At 49.7% G+C, this 14,770-nt stretch overlaps 7 protein-coding genes across 7 annotated transcripts; 3 read left to right on the top strand and 4 right to left on the bottom strand.

Moving 5' to 3' along the window:
• Positions 1 to 639: 639 nt before the first annotated feature.
• EURHEDRAFT_415965 (uncharacterized protein) lies at positions 640 to 2,939 on the bottom strand. The gene has a single exon (XM_040782829.1). It carries the CDS (start codon positions 2,744 to 2,746, stop codon positions 881 to 883), a length of 1,866 nt encoding a protein of 621 aa, XP_040635654.1. The 5' UTR covers positions 2,747 to 2,939; the 3' UTR covers positions 640 to 880.
• A 689-nt stretch (positions 2,940 to 3,628) lies between these two features.
• Positions 3,629 to 4,613, bottom strand: EURHEDRAFT_380627 (Fig1 domain-containing protein; the record flags this gene model as incomplete). Its single annotated transcript, XM_040779318.1, has 4 exons — positions 3,629 to 4,016; positions 4,067 to 4,397; positions 4,455 to 4,523; positions 4,583 to 4,613. The coding sequence occupies 4 exons, from the start codon at positions 4,611 to 4,613 to the stop codon at positions 3,629 to 3,631; spliced, it is 819 nt and encodes a 272-aa protein (XP_040635653.1).
• Positions 4,614 to 5,402: 789 nt separating this feature from the next.
• Positions 5,403 to 8,326, bottom strand: EURHEDRAFT_415962 (putative exonuclease). The gene is made up of 3 exons (XM_040782828.1): positions 8,098 to 8,326; positions 7,903 to 8,050; positions 5,403 to 7,852 (listed from the first exon to the last, which is right to left on the bottom strand). Exons 1-3 carry the CDS (start codon positions 8,108 to 8,110, stop codon positions 5,713 to 5,715), a joined length of 2,301 nt encoding a protein of 766 aa, XP_040635652.1. The 5' UTR covers positions 8,111 to 8,326; the 3' UTR covers positions 5,403 to 5,712.
• A 56-nt stretch (positions 8,327 to 8,382) lies between these two features.
• On the top strand, positions 8,383 to 9,252 carry EURHEDRAFT_533336 (translation machinery-associated protein 16). Its single transcript, XM_040787243.1, has 3 exons — positions 8,383 to 8,703; positions 8,759 to 8,843; positions 8,905 to 9,252. Exons 1-3 carry the CDS (start codon positions 8,535 to 8,537, stop codon positions 9,185 to 9,187), a joined length of 537 nt encoding a protein of 178 aa, XP_040635651.1. The 5' UTR covers positions 8,383 to 8,534; the 3' UTR covers positions 9,188 to 9,252.
• A 235-nt stretch (positions 9,253 to 9,487) lies between these two features.
• Positions 9,488 to 10,989, top strand: EURHEDRAFT_415960 (MAM33 family protein). Its single transcript, XM_040782827.1, has 5 exons — positions 9,488 to 9,756; positions 9,894 to 10,015; positions 10,075 to 10,133; positions 10,198 to 10,727; positions 10,786 to 10,989. The coding sequence occupies exons 1-5, from the start codon at positions 9,561 to 9,563 to the stop codon at positions 10,809 to 10,811; spliced, it is 933 nt and encodes a 310-aa protein (XP_040635650.1). The 5' UTR covers positions 9,488 to 9,560; the 3' UTR covers positions 10,812 to 10,989.
• Positions 10,990 to 11,079: 90 nt separating this feature from the next.
• Positions 11,080 to 12,834, bottom strand: EURHEDRAFT_507592 (DNA primase subunit PRI1). Its single transcript, XM_040785872.1, has 3 exons — positions 12,615 to 12,834; positions 12,350 to 12,547; positions 11,080 to 12,291 (listed from the first exon to the last, which is right to left on the bottom strand). The coding sequence occupies exons 1-3, from the start codon at positions 12,806 to 12,808 to the stop codon at positions 11,160 to 11,162; spliced, it is 1,524 nt and encodes a 507-aa protein (XP_040635649.1). The 5' UTR covers positions 12,809 to 12,834; the 3' UTR covers positions 11,080 to 11,159.
• A 1,553-nt stretch (positions 12,835 to 14,387) lies between these two features.
• Positions 14,388 to 14,760, top strand: EURHEDRAFT_380622 (uncharacterized protein; the record flags this gene model as incomplete). The annotated part of the gene is made up of 1 exon (XM_040779317.1): positions 14,388 to 14,760. A coding segment is annotated over one exon (373 nt), but the record flags the coding sequence as incomplete, so codon positions are not given.
• Between the last annotated feature and the right edge of the window lie 10 nt (positions 14,761 to 14,770).

Here is a 14,770-nt window from a genome sequence, read left to right as displayed (position 1 = left end):
CATCTTCAATAAACAATAAACATGTTCCTCTTTGGCCGCTGGCCAGGGTCTAGGCCTTTCTCTTTGGCGACAATGGCGATGACCTATACTTCATCAGTGGCTGTTCCTTCTTTAGCCAGTGCAGAAGAGGAATTATACGCTCACATCCTGCACCTTGACATTTATGTCTTTGTTCAGTCCTGGTGCCGTCTCCTGTTTCAGAAAAAGATGCCACCACTTCCAGAACGACTCAAGCAAGCTCTTTTATTCAAAGCCTGGGTAGTGCTGACCATTCTCGCTGTGACGGATATTACACCGTCAGCCAAAAATTGTATACAGGAAACAGACCAGCTCACCTGGCCTGAGATCCATTGCCGGTGCTGTACCGGGCTGACCCCAATGTACCGATTATATCTTCCAGGGAGCCATCGGTGAGTTTTAAACATAGGCCGAGGGTCAAGAGAGCTATCTACTTATCCCAGTACATACAAGTCCCATCGCGTTTTTCCTAAGCGCCGTCACCGTCACTGTACCGCTTCTGTCAAATCTGGGAGACGTTCAAGATCTCTGCTTGGGCCAAATAGTGCTCAGGAGGCAGCTGGCCCTCATAACCAAAGGTAGCATCGCTGGGTTTATCTTCGCCATTCAAACCCTCACTATCGAGTTCCGGGTCGCTGGTGGAGTCACTATCAGATCTGTTGTCCGCAGCGAGAGCATCTAGATAGGTGATGTTGAACAAAATAGTAAAAGAAGTCCCATTTGAATCTAGCGTCAAGGGACATGAAACCCGTGGCTGTGGGAATACGCTCACCTGATGGCAAGAGAGTTGGTTAGCAGGACTCCTAAAACGGTCCCTTTTTGGCCGCCTGCTAACCTTAACATTGTTAAATGGAGTGTTGATTTACATCTTCACCATCCGATTTCGACCATTAATCCCCAACAACCGCCTAACAAACATCTCTGGTTCCTCTCTAGCTTTATCAAAAATTCCATTGGGCTCCTTAAATCTCCATAGCACAATCCCATCCGGCCGTACAAGAACAGCACCGTTCTTCTCAACCCCATTGAGTTCCACCCAATCAACCTCCCCCAGTCTAGATTCCGGGATAACAGCCTCGACATGCACCCAGTCACACTGCAATGTCATCCAGAGCTGAGCTGCCATTGTAACGAGAATACATTGATTCTTCCCACCAGGATTCATCACCAGATCCCGTGTTGAAACCCGTACGCCTTCTTTCAGTACCCACATGTGCGGAAGATGATGTCCTGGGACTGCAGAGGGGTGGTAAGTCATGATATCGAATTCGCCGTCTTCTGTTAATTGTCCCTCATGGCGCGTTCTAGCACCCTCATTATCGATATCACAGCTAGGATAGAACCACCCTACTTCAAATCCTAAGGCACAGAATTCTCGATCCAAGATTTTCTGTGCGTTTGCTATATTCATCCGCAGTTTATCCCCATCGGGATTTGCCTGGTCGAGATAAGCCTGCAAAGACCGAGCATTATCTTCCGGAGAAGCATCAAGCCTTATCCCCAACGCACGATCAAGCACAAGCGTATGCTGACGAAAATCCAAAAGACTAGTGCGAGCAACCTGGTGAGCCAACGGCTTACGCTCTTCCTCGTATGTATCCAGCCATTTATGCAGTTTCTCCTGTTCCCTTTCATCGCGAGCGTTTAGAGCAATGCCCAACTTCCAAGCTAGATTCTGTACATCCTGCACACCTGTATTCAAACCCAACGCGCCCCAAGGCGGGATTCGATGCGCTGCATCACCGACGAGAAACACTCGACCACCTTTACTGCGATACCGCTCTGCGACGATGGCGTTGATGTTCCAATGGCTTATGGATTTCAGTTCCACGTTGAGCCCCGGGATCTTGAGCGTCCGATGAAGACGCTCCAGCATAGCATCCTCATCAAACCCACTCATCTTTTCATGGGGTAACAGCGCACAAGCAAATATCCACTCCTCGTTCTCAGGTGTACTCGGATACGGCCCGACATGATACATAAACCCCGTGCGAATACTCCCTCCCAACACCGGATCAATAAACCAAGTAATCAACGCGTGTGGATTCGGATGATACTGACTGATCGGTGCTCTGAAATGCGCAGAGACCATATTCGCAATGTCCCGCTCACCCTGCATCTTGATACCTAGTGCATCGGCGACAAAACGGCCGCCGTCTGCTGCGATGACATATCGCGCTTCTTCAATCTCCTCTTTCTCTTTCTCTTTCCCATCATAATCAGGTAGACTTGTATACCTCACACGCACCCTTACCCGATCATGAAGCTCTTCAACCCCAAGTACCTCCGCACAATTCCTGACCCCACCCGGATTCCTCTCCTTCGCCTGTCCAAGCAACACCGGCTCAAGCCGTATTTGCGGACATACCATATACCCCCCCGGACTCGGACTAACCGCCTCATACACTTCCTTATAGACACCCCCGCCCCAGGCATCCCTCGTAAGCACCTTCCTCCCTTCCCCACTTCCATTCGGTGCCAAACTCGTATACCAACAAGTCTGCGAGACGGTCTCCGGTGGCGCAGAGACATCAAATATGTCTTCTTGCAGGCCAAGTGAGCGGAAATATTCAATTGTACGGGCGTTTAGGCCAACGGCTTTGGGGAATATGGAGGTGAAGGGGTGTTTTTCGAAGAGGAGATGCGGGATCGGGGTGGATTGGTGGGAGAGGGAGAGGGAGGTTGTTAGACCGGCTGGGCCGCCCCCTATTATTAGGATGGGGTGCATTTGTTGCGTTTTAGGTTGTGGGTGTCTATGTTTATATTTGTGCGGATCGGTGGAAAAGGGTAGTGTGGGTTGGGGATAGTAGCAGGGGTGTAGTTGTTATACTCTGGGATAGCAGCAGCGGTTTATATATACATCCGGCACTGCTGCTTCTTACTCCGTAAGCAGTACGAAGTGGTGTTGATTTTGAAATATCGAATCTCATTGATTGTTTTTTTTTTTCGGCTGGATGTATGACAATTCACGCACTGCCTTGCCCATATCTGACAGACAACGGAGAATGCTTCCTGTTTGGGGGCGGGGATTCATGAATATATTACGAGGCATGCAATCGTACTTACAGATTTGATATAATTATTAGATGCTACCTGAGAGGTGATGTATGCAAAGACTACGCGACATATGGGTATGGAGCAGCAGACTAGTATGATTCAAATCTATATATAAACCAACCCAAAATATAATAACCGGACAAATTCACATTCTTGAGACTTTCATTTATCAAATCGTCTCTGGATATCTCACAAGCTCAGTCCATATCCCATCCATTATCCTCCCAATAACCATAAACCATAACCATAAACACAAAGCGCAGAACAAGGGGGGAATAAATCATCAAGCATGTCAAATTTTATACATCAAACATGAAAGGGAGAAAAAGAGAAAAAAGGACATCAACGGGACGAATTGAATAGATCATGGCAGATATTCATCTCGTATGGGGTTATCATAAAAAAAAAAAAAGAACCATTTCCATATCCCATTCAACATATTATGTCGTAGCGGTTCATATCGAAATCAAAATCAAGGATAATAACAAGGGGTAAAAATAAAAATGAACGTCGTCCCATATCAAATGCGGCGTTGGCGTCATGTATAATTGCATTATGCTTCTTCTTCATCGTCCGTCAATTGCCGGATCAGCCTGATACTGAGAATCATTACCAACAGGCCTATTGTCGTCACCACCATTAAACCGAATCCAAACCAGCCGAGTACCATGGCTGATGAACCGACACCACTCTTGACACTGCCATTGCCCATATCTTGGGCTATGGTACTGGCTGCCACGGACGCTGTATGTTGCCATAGCACTGAGACGAGGATAAAGACACAGGCGATGAAGATGAGTGCCAATGCGACTTGCGAGACCGCTCGTGACGGGAACGGCTTGACTTCCTTCTCTGAGCCGGTACCATCGACCTCTTCGTGCCATCCGGGGAAAGTGGCGAGGAGGATAAAGCAGAAGAATGCCAGGATAACGGCGATGATCCTAATCCACGTTAGCCATGCACACAGAAAAATATGTAAAAAGGCACATACAGCAAATACGGGAACACGACGGCATCTTTAAATGTCGCCGCAACCCAAATCAAGTTCAACGGATCCTGGTCGACCGTAACAACCTCGGCCAGCGCTGTCGCGTTCGAGTTGCAGATGTACGATCCTCCTCCAGAGGGCTGGATGCAGATTCCAAAATACCCCACGCGAACCTCCATCGCTGCTCCTCCCACGATGTTCGCAGTTGCCGTGACCACACCAGGATCCACCTGTGCAAGATTGAAAGTAGGCTTGTATCGTTCGTAGTACATCGAAATGAGGAAGATGTCGGGGATTTGCGGTGACGACGAGGAGCATCCGGCCAATAATAGAGCTGTTATGACATGTTAGCTGCAACTTCAAACCCACGTGGACGGCAGGCATATCGTACATAGCAGAATAATTGCAACAGCAATGATAATCATAAGAATATGATGGTAACCGACCATAGGAATGAAGCCTAGAACATGTTAGCATTCCTCGAATCTATTATCCGTCATGCCAGAGAGATAAACATACGGGCGAAACCTTGAGCAATGTTGATCGCCATGTTGTCGATAGTCGTCACACTCTCTTCGTCCTTCTATTCTCTCTTGAACAAATTACTCACTTCCCGGATCCCCGAGAAGGAGCGATCGAACTGAGTTGCTGGTCACGACAGTGGGCGAAGAATCGAACAACTGGTCACCTCGTGGAGCTGTCAAAACACCTAAGCCAGTGATGTCGGACACAGATGACAGCAAGTCGTACAGAGGAATGCCGGGGCAACGTGGAATGGAATGTGGAGGACCAGGTTTTATCTGGACGAATCGATTCAAGGAATGCAGTCCTTCTCGACCTGAAAAAAGACCGAATCTTGTCAGGCACACACAACAAAGTCAATAATCTGCAAGCCAGACCGCCAGAGAAGCAACAGCAGCAGCAGCAGCAGGTGGAGGGCAAATGGAAGCAAAAACCGAGAAAGTGAGAAAAGAAAAGAGAGGGAGAGGGAGAAGGGGAAAGGGGAGAGAGAATGGGAGAGATCGTAAACTCCGTCACACTTAGCCCCGTAATCCTGAATCGACCGTCTTTACTCTTTCCTGACGAATTGCAGACTCAATTGGCGTGGGTTTATTGTGGTGGCTGGTATGCGTGTTCGTACCTGACTGACTCTAGTATACAAGGAGGCTGGGCCAACCGCCTTTTGTTTACGGCGGTCTGGTTTCCCGGTAACCGTGACTGACCGCCTGCTGTTTCAGCGCTAACACTATTCCTAATCAGGGGAGATCTGAGCATTAGAGCCAATTAGGGCTGGCTTTGGAGATACTGTGGATCCGGTGCCACCGCCTATCATCACGTGCCCTCCCCAGCCCCCGATTTATCAATCTTTTTAATGGGACAAAATAACATTTCAGTGATCTGCTATTCTAAATTGAGTATCTATCGTGGGCCTACTCCGATATGCCCCTTGCAAGCTCCCTTGGAAGCTCCCTTGGCACCGTCTGAATCAACGATCCAACCTAGATACAGACACAAAGTCTAACAATGTCCAAAATAACCTACTATGCCCCGCGCAATGCAAAACCATACAAAATTATCGTGAAAATCTGTCCAATAAACTCCCAAAACTCCATCCGCATACAATGCTGAAGTATTCATATACAATGTTCCTAATATGTAGTCTCCGGTGCCGTAAATGAGAACTGTTTCAGATCAAGTGAAACCGGCCCTTGGCTGGCACCGGAGTCATCAGAACTGTCGTCCTCGCTTTCGTCCTCGCTGTTGGGGATAATCATGTCTTCACTTCCCTGGGCGCCAGAGACTTCGGGTGCGTTAAGACGCTGACTGGTTGCGCTACTTGCGTTGCAGGTGGAAAAGGTGGGCGGAGGAGCAGTTCCGCTGCCAGGGAGAATCATGGATCGAGACCGGGAGAGAGCGCTCTGTCCCAAGCGCTGCAGGGGTGTTGATCGTTGCCGTCGGGTTGGGCTTCTGCGGGGCCCTAATAAGAGGCCTGCAGGTGATGTTCGGGGCGATTGAGCGTTCATTGCCCCAAGAGAAGGCTTCCTGGAGATACCAGGACTGTCATTCGGCTTAAAGGAAAATTTGGAAAGTATAGATGTATCCTGTCGTTCGACGTGATAATTCAATACCTGATTAAAAGTTTCGCTGTTCGAATCGACGCTGACGGACTTTTCGGGAGTAGGCTCCGGAACGGTTTTTTCAGGAATGGTATTCTCAGAAACGGTAGTGCTTTCAAAAGACTCTTCTTTTCGTCCATCACCTGCGGGCTCCGCGGTGGGAGTAGCAGGGATTGGCGCCATCAAGTCAGCTTCCCGTTCGCCAGTCCTTTTGTATGGCGTTTCGGTTTCGTTGGGTGAATCATCTGGCTGGGTAGGATCAGGGAGTTCAGACATGATATCCTCAGCACTGTCGTCGGAGAAAACACCAATGGTCGACTTCCGCACTTTCTCCGACTTCATACTCTTCTGCCCGCTGGGACTCGATTCTCCATCCTTGTGCACAAAGAACCGGCTGCGGCAGTTGGTGCGAGTAGGCAACGACCCTTCCTCGGCTTCGGAACACAGCCGTTGTCGCTTTGCTGGCTGAAATGTCGATGCTTTAGAAGCTTGGACTATGAAAGAGCTGCGTTCCACACTTCTTGCCAATGGGCTTGAAACTCGAGTGGTCTGGGAGCGACGGAGAGACGGCGCTGGTATAGCAGCATTTAGCCCTGCTGGTGCAGGACTGCTGTCCCAGGAGCTGTTTGAATAACGTTCTAGGAGCCGTTGCTGGCTAGGAGATGGTGTCAGGCTGTTGGGATCCAACTCAGCTAGAGGCATTCGTTTCGGAGTGAAGAAAGTGCTGATAGGTTTGTTTGGTTTTAATTTCAATTCAGCTGAAGAGCCAAGGGTTTGCCGACGTTGGATGCTGAGCGCAGGCTTGCTCGGGGCAAGTGGCCTCAATACGATCGGTTCCTTGGTCATCGGATCAAGATCCCCACGAGCCACTCCTACTGCAATATCTGCATCGACATCACCGCCAATATATGGTAGTTCATCGAGGTTGACATCATCCTCAGGCGGGGTGAGAGTCACCAACTTCCCAGCTTTCGGACAAAACACCCTCTGATAAAGAAATGTGAATTCGGCTTGTTTAAAGTTGTCGAGATAATCCGCCGGAACACGATACTGCCCCTCAAACTGAAGCATTCGAAGGGCCTTCTCCACATTTTTGTATTTCCGGATACATCGATAGGCGGTTTTTAACCCGAGTCGTGCAATGTTAGGTAAATAGTCACACCCGCTAAGGATGCACATCCGTCTGAAGTCCGCATCCGTCCATCCGATCAGACTAACTTCACGACAAGCTGTAAAGTCCGCTCTGTTGATCTCGATAAAGTCACCGTGCTGGTCGAGTTTAGATAGTAGCCTCTTCGCACCAAAGACGAGAAGGTCCGAGTCTTCGGAGATAATCCCGTCAATCATACCATGGCGCTCCAGGTACACCATCTGCGCATCAGCCTCGTACGGTGCCACGACATACTGCACGTTCATCTTCTTCAACTCCTCGATCAATTGACGGGCCATGTAGGGGGTCACGTCCACCGCCTTTTGAAACTCTTGGTATGCCTCCGCCATTCGTCCTTTTCGTTGAAGTTCCAACCCAAGAGCCTTGCTCTGCTGACGCCGTTGGTGACGATCGGACTCTGTCCCGGACTTGCTTGGTAGATCATCGCCGTCGAAGACAAGATATGGTGTGACGCCAAAGTAAAGAAGCATACGGACACGGTTTAGGACGAAGTCGATGTGCCTGTTTCGTTAACTGCATGTCATAAAACGCATCCAATGGAAATGCCATACTTAGTCGTAGGCTTATCAAGCACCAGATCAACCGCACATGCAACTGTACCCCGGTGCAGCCACCCATAAGCATCCACTCCCAAGGTCTGGCCATCGAACTTCTTCAAGTGACATGGTTTTTGGATCGATTTGAGAAGTCCATGGAGACCTGCCCATGTCAGCCATCTCCCTTACAACACCGACTGATCGTCCCACCTTTAATGCCCATGATTGTGGGCTTATTGCAGGATCAAGATGGTCTTCGACTGGATTACCTGCACAGCAGGAACGGACATGAGGAGTAAAGCTCCCAAACAGGCGCAAAAACAAAAGGGGTGGCGTGAACAAGCAAACGAGACAAAAAATACCAAATCCACTTGCCCAAATCACAAACCAACCCCAAACGACAGCCAGGACAACGAAGGCTGGAATGTTGCTCTTCTTTCAGGCCGACGCGCAGACGCGATGCCTCCCTCTTTGGGAAGCTATGCTGTCATTGGTTGCCCTCAGGCGGTGTTGATTGCCGCGGTCACCGCTCTAATATTCTGCCGACAGAAAGAGACTACGAAAAAGGGAGAAAATTTTGAGGAAACAGTTCGAGTTCATATTTTGCCCAAGTCGTTCTCGTCGGTGAGAATCGGGATATTGTCACCATGCCGAAGTCATTCAACAAGGTACACAAGCAGATTTCGAAGAAGCGGGGAGTGCTTGAGGGGCTTCATGAAAACAGTCGAGATGCGAAGAGATTGCACCGGGCCAATTCAAGAGACGATCGAGTGGCTCGGATGCACACCAAGATGGTCAGAGGGAGGAATTCATACCGTATGCTTCTTCGCGCACCACTGTCTATGCAATGTTCTGAACTAACATACCATAGTTGAGCGCATACTCTACTTTCAAGAGCATGTCCCCGAGGGATCAGGGCCGTTCTCTGACGACGATATCAGAGAGTTGGTGACGAGGTATGCTTCTACTGTATAGAACCTGCCAAGTATATGCGCATATACTGATTGTGCATCATAGGCATATCAACCGCGACGTCCCCGAGATCGAGCAATTACAACACGAACGGCGCAAAGGTCGCCCCCCATCGAAGCGTGAAGAGGCCTTACTACAGCGCACCGACACTGAGAATAAAGAGCTGAAGACTGGGTTTTGGATGCCTGACTTGAGCAACGAAGACGTGGTGAAAGCGCTCCCTCGATGGAACCAAGTCTGGTCGAGTCTGAGTGCGATGAAGTTTATCCGGTTTACGCACGACGGCGGGAAACAACCTTCGACGTTTCCTCCGAAGGGACTGTCTTGATTCTTCTATTGTTTTCCTTTGAAAAAAAAAAAAAAAAGGTGGCTTTCGTTGATATCCATACTGCTATGATGCGGAGTATATGATTGATGGGACACAGACGGCGTACAAAAGTACTTTATTCCATACTATATGAAAATTATTATGCCATTGTAAATAAATGAACAGCCAAAATATAATAAAACAGAAGAAACACACCTTTTCCAGACTGTCCTCCTTATCCGTATTATGTATACATTTTGGCAGCGGACTGGCGTCAGTTCTTGGCGGAGGTTAACATCATAGTTTTCGCCGCTTGCATCCTCCACTCTACACCTCAATTTCTCTTCTTCGCCCTCCAATACCAGCTCTATCATTATCTTTACATACTACAAAAATGCTCTTCCTTCGCACTCTTGCCCGCTCGGTGCCTCGCACTATCTCCCGCTCCATCGCCAGCTCCGCGCCGTCCGTTGCCCTGCGTCCTGGGTCGACCATCCCCAAGTCTCTGTTTCAGTCGCAATTGAAGCAGGTCGCAAGACCCTCGTACGCTGCTTTCTCGACCTGCCGCGCTTTCAGACAGGCTGCTGAGGGTATGATATACACCGGTTCTTTGCATGTGGAAGCTGTGATGGAAAATTCTTCCGATCACCCGCGGCAGCTAGAGCTCTTCGTTGTGTGAGGTCTTTGAAGTACACAAGCTAAAATTCTGTGTTGTTTACTGCTACAGGTGATGTCGAATTGGCTGCTAAGCTTGAGGATGAGCTCAGCCATGAGAAGGCTTCTGGTCTAAACGATTTGGAGACATCCGTCCAGAACATCCAGTATGTTCTTCAGAACAACTCGTTCGAGGTATGCGCAGTCAACAACGGAGCTGTATATTGTTAGACCTCCATGCTAACCGTGAATAGGTCAAGGATGTTCCCGGTGAGCAGGAGATTGTGTTGACGAAGAAGTTCAACAACGAGGAGTAAGTTCCTTCTTCCCTTTCCTTGGTAGATATCCGACTCTTAACAAAACCCCGCCTTGAACAGGATCCGCCTCACCTTCACCGTCGCCGACCTCCAGAACCTGACCGAGCAAGAAGAGTTCGACGACGCTCTTGGTGACGAGCTGGACTATGAGGGTGGCCACCAAGCTGCCAACCAGGGCCGCCCTGGTAACGTCGCGCAACATGCCGAGGACCGCGTCGCTCCCGCCGACCGTGAGATGGACCCCTTAGAGCGCGACGTCGAGCCCAGCTTCCCTGCCCGTGTCAACGTCACCATCGAGAAGCCCGGCAACGGTGCCCTTCTGATCCAGACCGTCGCGCAGGACGGTCTCTTCCAGATCGAGGAGGTTTCGTACTTCCAGAAGCCCGACCTTGCCCACGCCCAGACTGCTGAGAAGGACTGGGCTAGACAGAGCCTCTACGCTGGCCCTCCATTCGAGAACTTGGATGAGGACTTGCAGACTTTCTTGGAGCGTTACCTTGAGGAGCGTGGTGTTAACGCTGAGCTCGCCAACATGATCCCTGACTACATCCAGGTTAAGGAGCAGAAGGAATACGTTCGCTGGCTCGAGAGTAAGCACCCTTAGCTCATTTTCAAGATTGGTCAGTCATCTAACAGGATAATCTACAGACGTCAGAAACTTCGTTTCTGCTTAAACGAGGCACGATTCGACACGCCTAATACACCTCTCTACTCTCCAACTTCTCGAATATTTTAATCGTTATTATGCCACAAAACTATCCTCGCTTGACCTATTATGTTTGTCGACATGTGTACCAATAGATATGAATTTGATGTATATGCACTTTCAATTATTTCTGTAGTCCCGCCTTCGTAACGTCAATGTGCCTGATCAAGAAAGATTTGCAAGTAAAATCTAATTATAGCAGTTCATTTGCACTCATAAAATAGTATATCATATCCTCAGTTCCTAAATATAAACACAACACCAACGCCATGACCCTGAAGCCATCCAAACCGCTGATAAAAATCAAAAGAGTGACTCAAAATTCCATACTTTCCGACTTAACCTCAGCACCCTCTTCAGTCCGCTCCCGTTTCCCAGTCCGTTCTTCTTTGATGAGACCAGCAATAAACGACCGGAAATAGTCGATATACGGTTTCAGACTAGTCTTCTCATAATCCTGCAACTTGCGACTCCCTCTTGCATCAGAGCCGTCGGGTACACTCCCCTCTGGCTCAGCGGCCTCAGAGCCTGCGCTGTTCGAGGAGTGCTCTGCATCCCAAGCGTCAATTTCAGAGAGTAACTGCGATACTGTAGGAACGGAGAGGGGGTCGAATTGTTCGGCCTTCCGGCCGTCGATGGGGACACAGACGCGGCCGGTACCGGGGTGGATGACGAAGGGGCTCTTGAGCAAGTGGATCATTTTCTTGCTGACTTCGGAATCGAGGCGTGGGTAGGTGTATTCTAGGACGATGTCTTGCTTTGCATTTTTTAAGGAGGTAGTGTTGAGGGATTTGCTCTGGCCGGATTCTGCGAGTGCATCGATGTCGGTCCATTTATTCTTGCTGGAGCGGCCGGGTGAGGAAGCCCATTTGCGGCGGAGGGCGTCATTTAAGGAGCCGTCGGGGAGGAGTGAGAGGAGACGTTGTTCTTGTTCGGAGCCTTCGAAGGTGTCTTGGTCGATGAGGGTAGTTTGGGCGAAGTAGGGTCTCAGGACCTCGAGACTTCGGGAGAGGTGGGGATGCAATGGCCGTTTTACGTTCACGCGCTTCCCACCACCTCCTCCACGGATTACTTCTAGATAACCCGCAATAGCTCTTCGTCGGTCATCAGGAAGGTTACGAGCACGTGGGTCACAAACCCAGGCGTGAGCACCACGACGACCGGAATATACCCACATGATATGCTCAAACCCGAAATCATCCCGTAGAGCAGTATCGACCACCTTCATCGCCATCGTTACAAACGACCAACACTTCCCGCAGATATTCGCCTTTGTGCAACACGATCGAATGTCATCGTAATCTGTCAAATCGATATCGAAAACCAATTCTTTCGACACTGGCTTCATCTGTCCGCCGCGGAGGGTCTTTCGGTCTCGGGGGTTTGTACTGTAGACAGGGCCAATTTCGAATCGAGAGGGGTTCATTCTTAGGATATCTTTGCGGAACCTGGCAGTAGACAAGTCAATATAGAGAGCCTGCTGGTTTAGTGTCCGGGTCAACGTACAAGTCCGCAGTTGCGTACGACTGATACCGCAAGTAGGCGTCATTTTGAAGCGTGAGTGCGAATTCCCGGTTTCCAAAATCAGGCGAAGGAACAACTCCATGGTTGAGCCACTGAAATATATAACGGAACGGAAACAGTCGCTGGTAGAAAGCAAGCATCGTATCGGTGTCGACTTCGGGCGGCGATGGTCCAGACGACCTACAAGGCGCATGGATTAGCGGCTTTATCCCCATCTGGGATGCTTGGAAGAAAAAGCCAAACTCACCCAGGCATCTCTGATGTATCCATCTTCTCAGGTGCGCCCGACGCAGGGAATTCATCATCGTCGTCGTCAAACATTTCCTCCAGTTTCACTCCCGTTCCTTCCTGAGCGTTATTCGTGGCAGGCGCATCTTGCATGACTTCGTCCTCGGCATTATCTGGGGATCGCGACTTATCCGGAGACACAGAGTGTGGCATGATGGCGTTGTGTTTCTCAATTTGGTGCTTGTCTGTTCTCTGCGTCGTCTGGTGAACTCCTCTACTTTCCATAAACGCGGCCGACGCGCGACGGGACGCGTTCCCCGCGGCCCTGCCCTAGAATCACGTGCTCCGATGGTCAGCCACGTTGCTTTGATGGCCAATGCCAGGACTCCAACTACATCTCACTGCCAGGGAAAATCATGTTCTGATAGCGAAAATCAACTGGCTGAGGATACTTACACAACCACGGAGCCTTAGGCAAGCGGCGCAGACTTGCATGCAGGCAATACAAGAATGCACATACATATGCTTTGCTGCCGCAAACGGAAATTGGACTCTTCTACAACCTCACCTCCTTCCGTTCTGGTCGATCCAACATGTCTAGGTGACAATTTTCAGGTACAGGCCACTTCTAGTGCGACGTAATGGTTGGGTCTCCTAATGCGGTATCATTGTTGGAGTTGTATGATGCTTCCATTCAAATTGGCCTGATTCTCAATGGAAGAGTAGCGACGATCAGTGTCCAAAAGCCCTGAGTGATACTCCTGTCTGCGACTCATTTCAGCGAATCATAGGGCTTTTGCTCTCATGGATCAAAGACTGGTAGCTGTTAACGGCAGACAGAGGGATACCACGACGCCGAGTAAGAACAGCTAGGTAAAGTCTAGGGAGGTCGGGGTTGCATATTCTTCCCACCAACAGCCATTAGTCCCTGAGGTGGCATCAGGTGCGTTCGTCCTCTTTCAACTACACTAGTAGCACTGGCCTAGTTGCTGTGGCTCTCCCCGCCGGTCTTCACATTCCACAGAATCTATGTCGCTTGCACATGTGCATTTCTGAGCTCCCCAAGAAAGTCCGTTGGTCTAAGCATTTTGGCATATCCGGACGCTTTGGTAGCCATTGAATACACTTGGCATTTTTCCAGCACGCCCGCGATAGTTGAACCCAGAGCGCATTTGCCGTGCTAGACTCTAAATGTCGAGTTATTCTACATATTGTGCAACGTAATTTGCAACAAACGAGCAAATAGCCACCGTGGAGTGATGACGCTATTGATGCAGTTCGTACCGCTACCCGTTTTCCTCGAGATTGCAACCCTGGAGTCCTGGTGTGGATTTTGCGTCCAAATAATCTTCCGCCATGTTACAATCTGGTGTTCACCTGGAAGTTGTCGAAATTCTCACTCATGACCTGGTTACTTCGGTTCCTTTTAGATCCAAGTTTCATAGGATTTAATCGCCTGCATCCGGTAAAATATGTTGCCACTACCACCGAAGCTTCAACTCTGGTTCCTCTGATCATCCAATCGGGACCGTCGTATCGTGGTGCTATCCACGAATACAACGGATGGCGATGGTTGTTCCCAGTTGGAGGATGAGTTGAACATGTGGCCCCCGAAGAGCAACCGAGCTTGATGTCCCAGGATATAAACCTCGACTTTCACGCACCATTTCAGTTTCTCATCCTCAGACATCTTCAGTCACAAAGTCAGCCATTCGCTCAGTTTCTCTCGTTTCAAGTCCATTCGTTCACTGTTGAGTCCTCGGTATTGCAATAGATATCCGGTTCGTTCAACATGGTCAAGCGAACTCTCGCTCTTCTGGCCTTGGCTGCTCCGGCCTTCGCTGGTGTCATTGAACGCGGCGAAGGAAAAGATAACGGGGACTGGGGCTGGGGTGGTCATAAGGACAAGCACTCTTCGTCTTCCCATGTGAAGCCTCCTCCTGAGCCGACCACCACATGGAAGCAGCCGTCCACCTCGGCCACTTCGTCTTCAACCTCTTCGACCTCTTCGGCTGCTACTTCGGAGACTACTTCTTCCTGGGTGAAGCCGTCCAGCACTCACCACCACCATAAGCCAACTGAGACGACTGTCGCTCCCAGCAGCAGCAGCTCGGTTCCGGGTACCACGGTGATCAATTCGACTCCATGCACCTGGGCCACCATCGGTACCTCTAC

This window comes from Aspergillus ruber (assembly GCF_000600275.1).
Source record: "Aspergillus ruber CBS 135680 unplaced genomic scaffold scaffold00030, whole genome shotgun sequence".
Classification (NCBI taxonomy): domain Eukaryota; kingdom Fungi; phylum Ascomycota; class Eurotiomycetes; order Eurotiales; family Aspergillaceae; genus Aspergillus; species Aspergillus ruber.
This window is presented reverse-complemented; position numbering and strand designations above follow the sequence as displayed.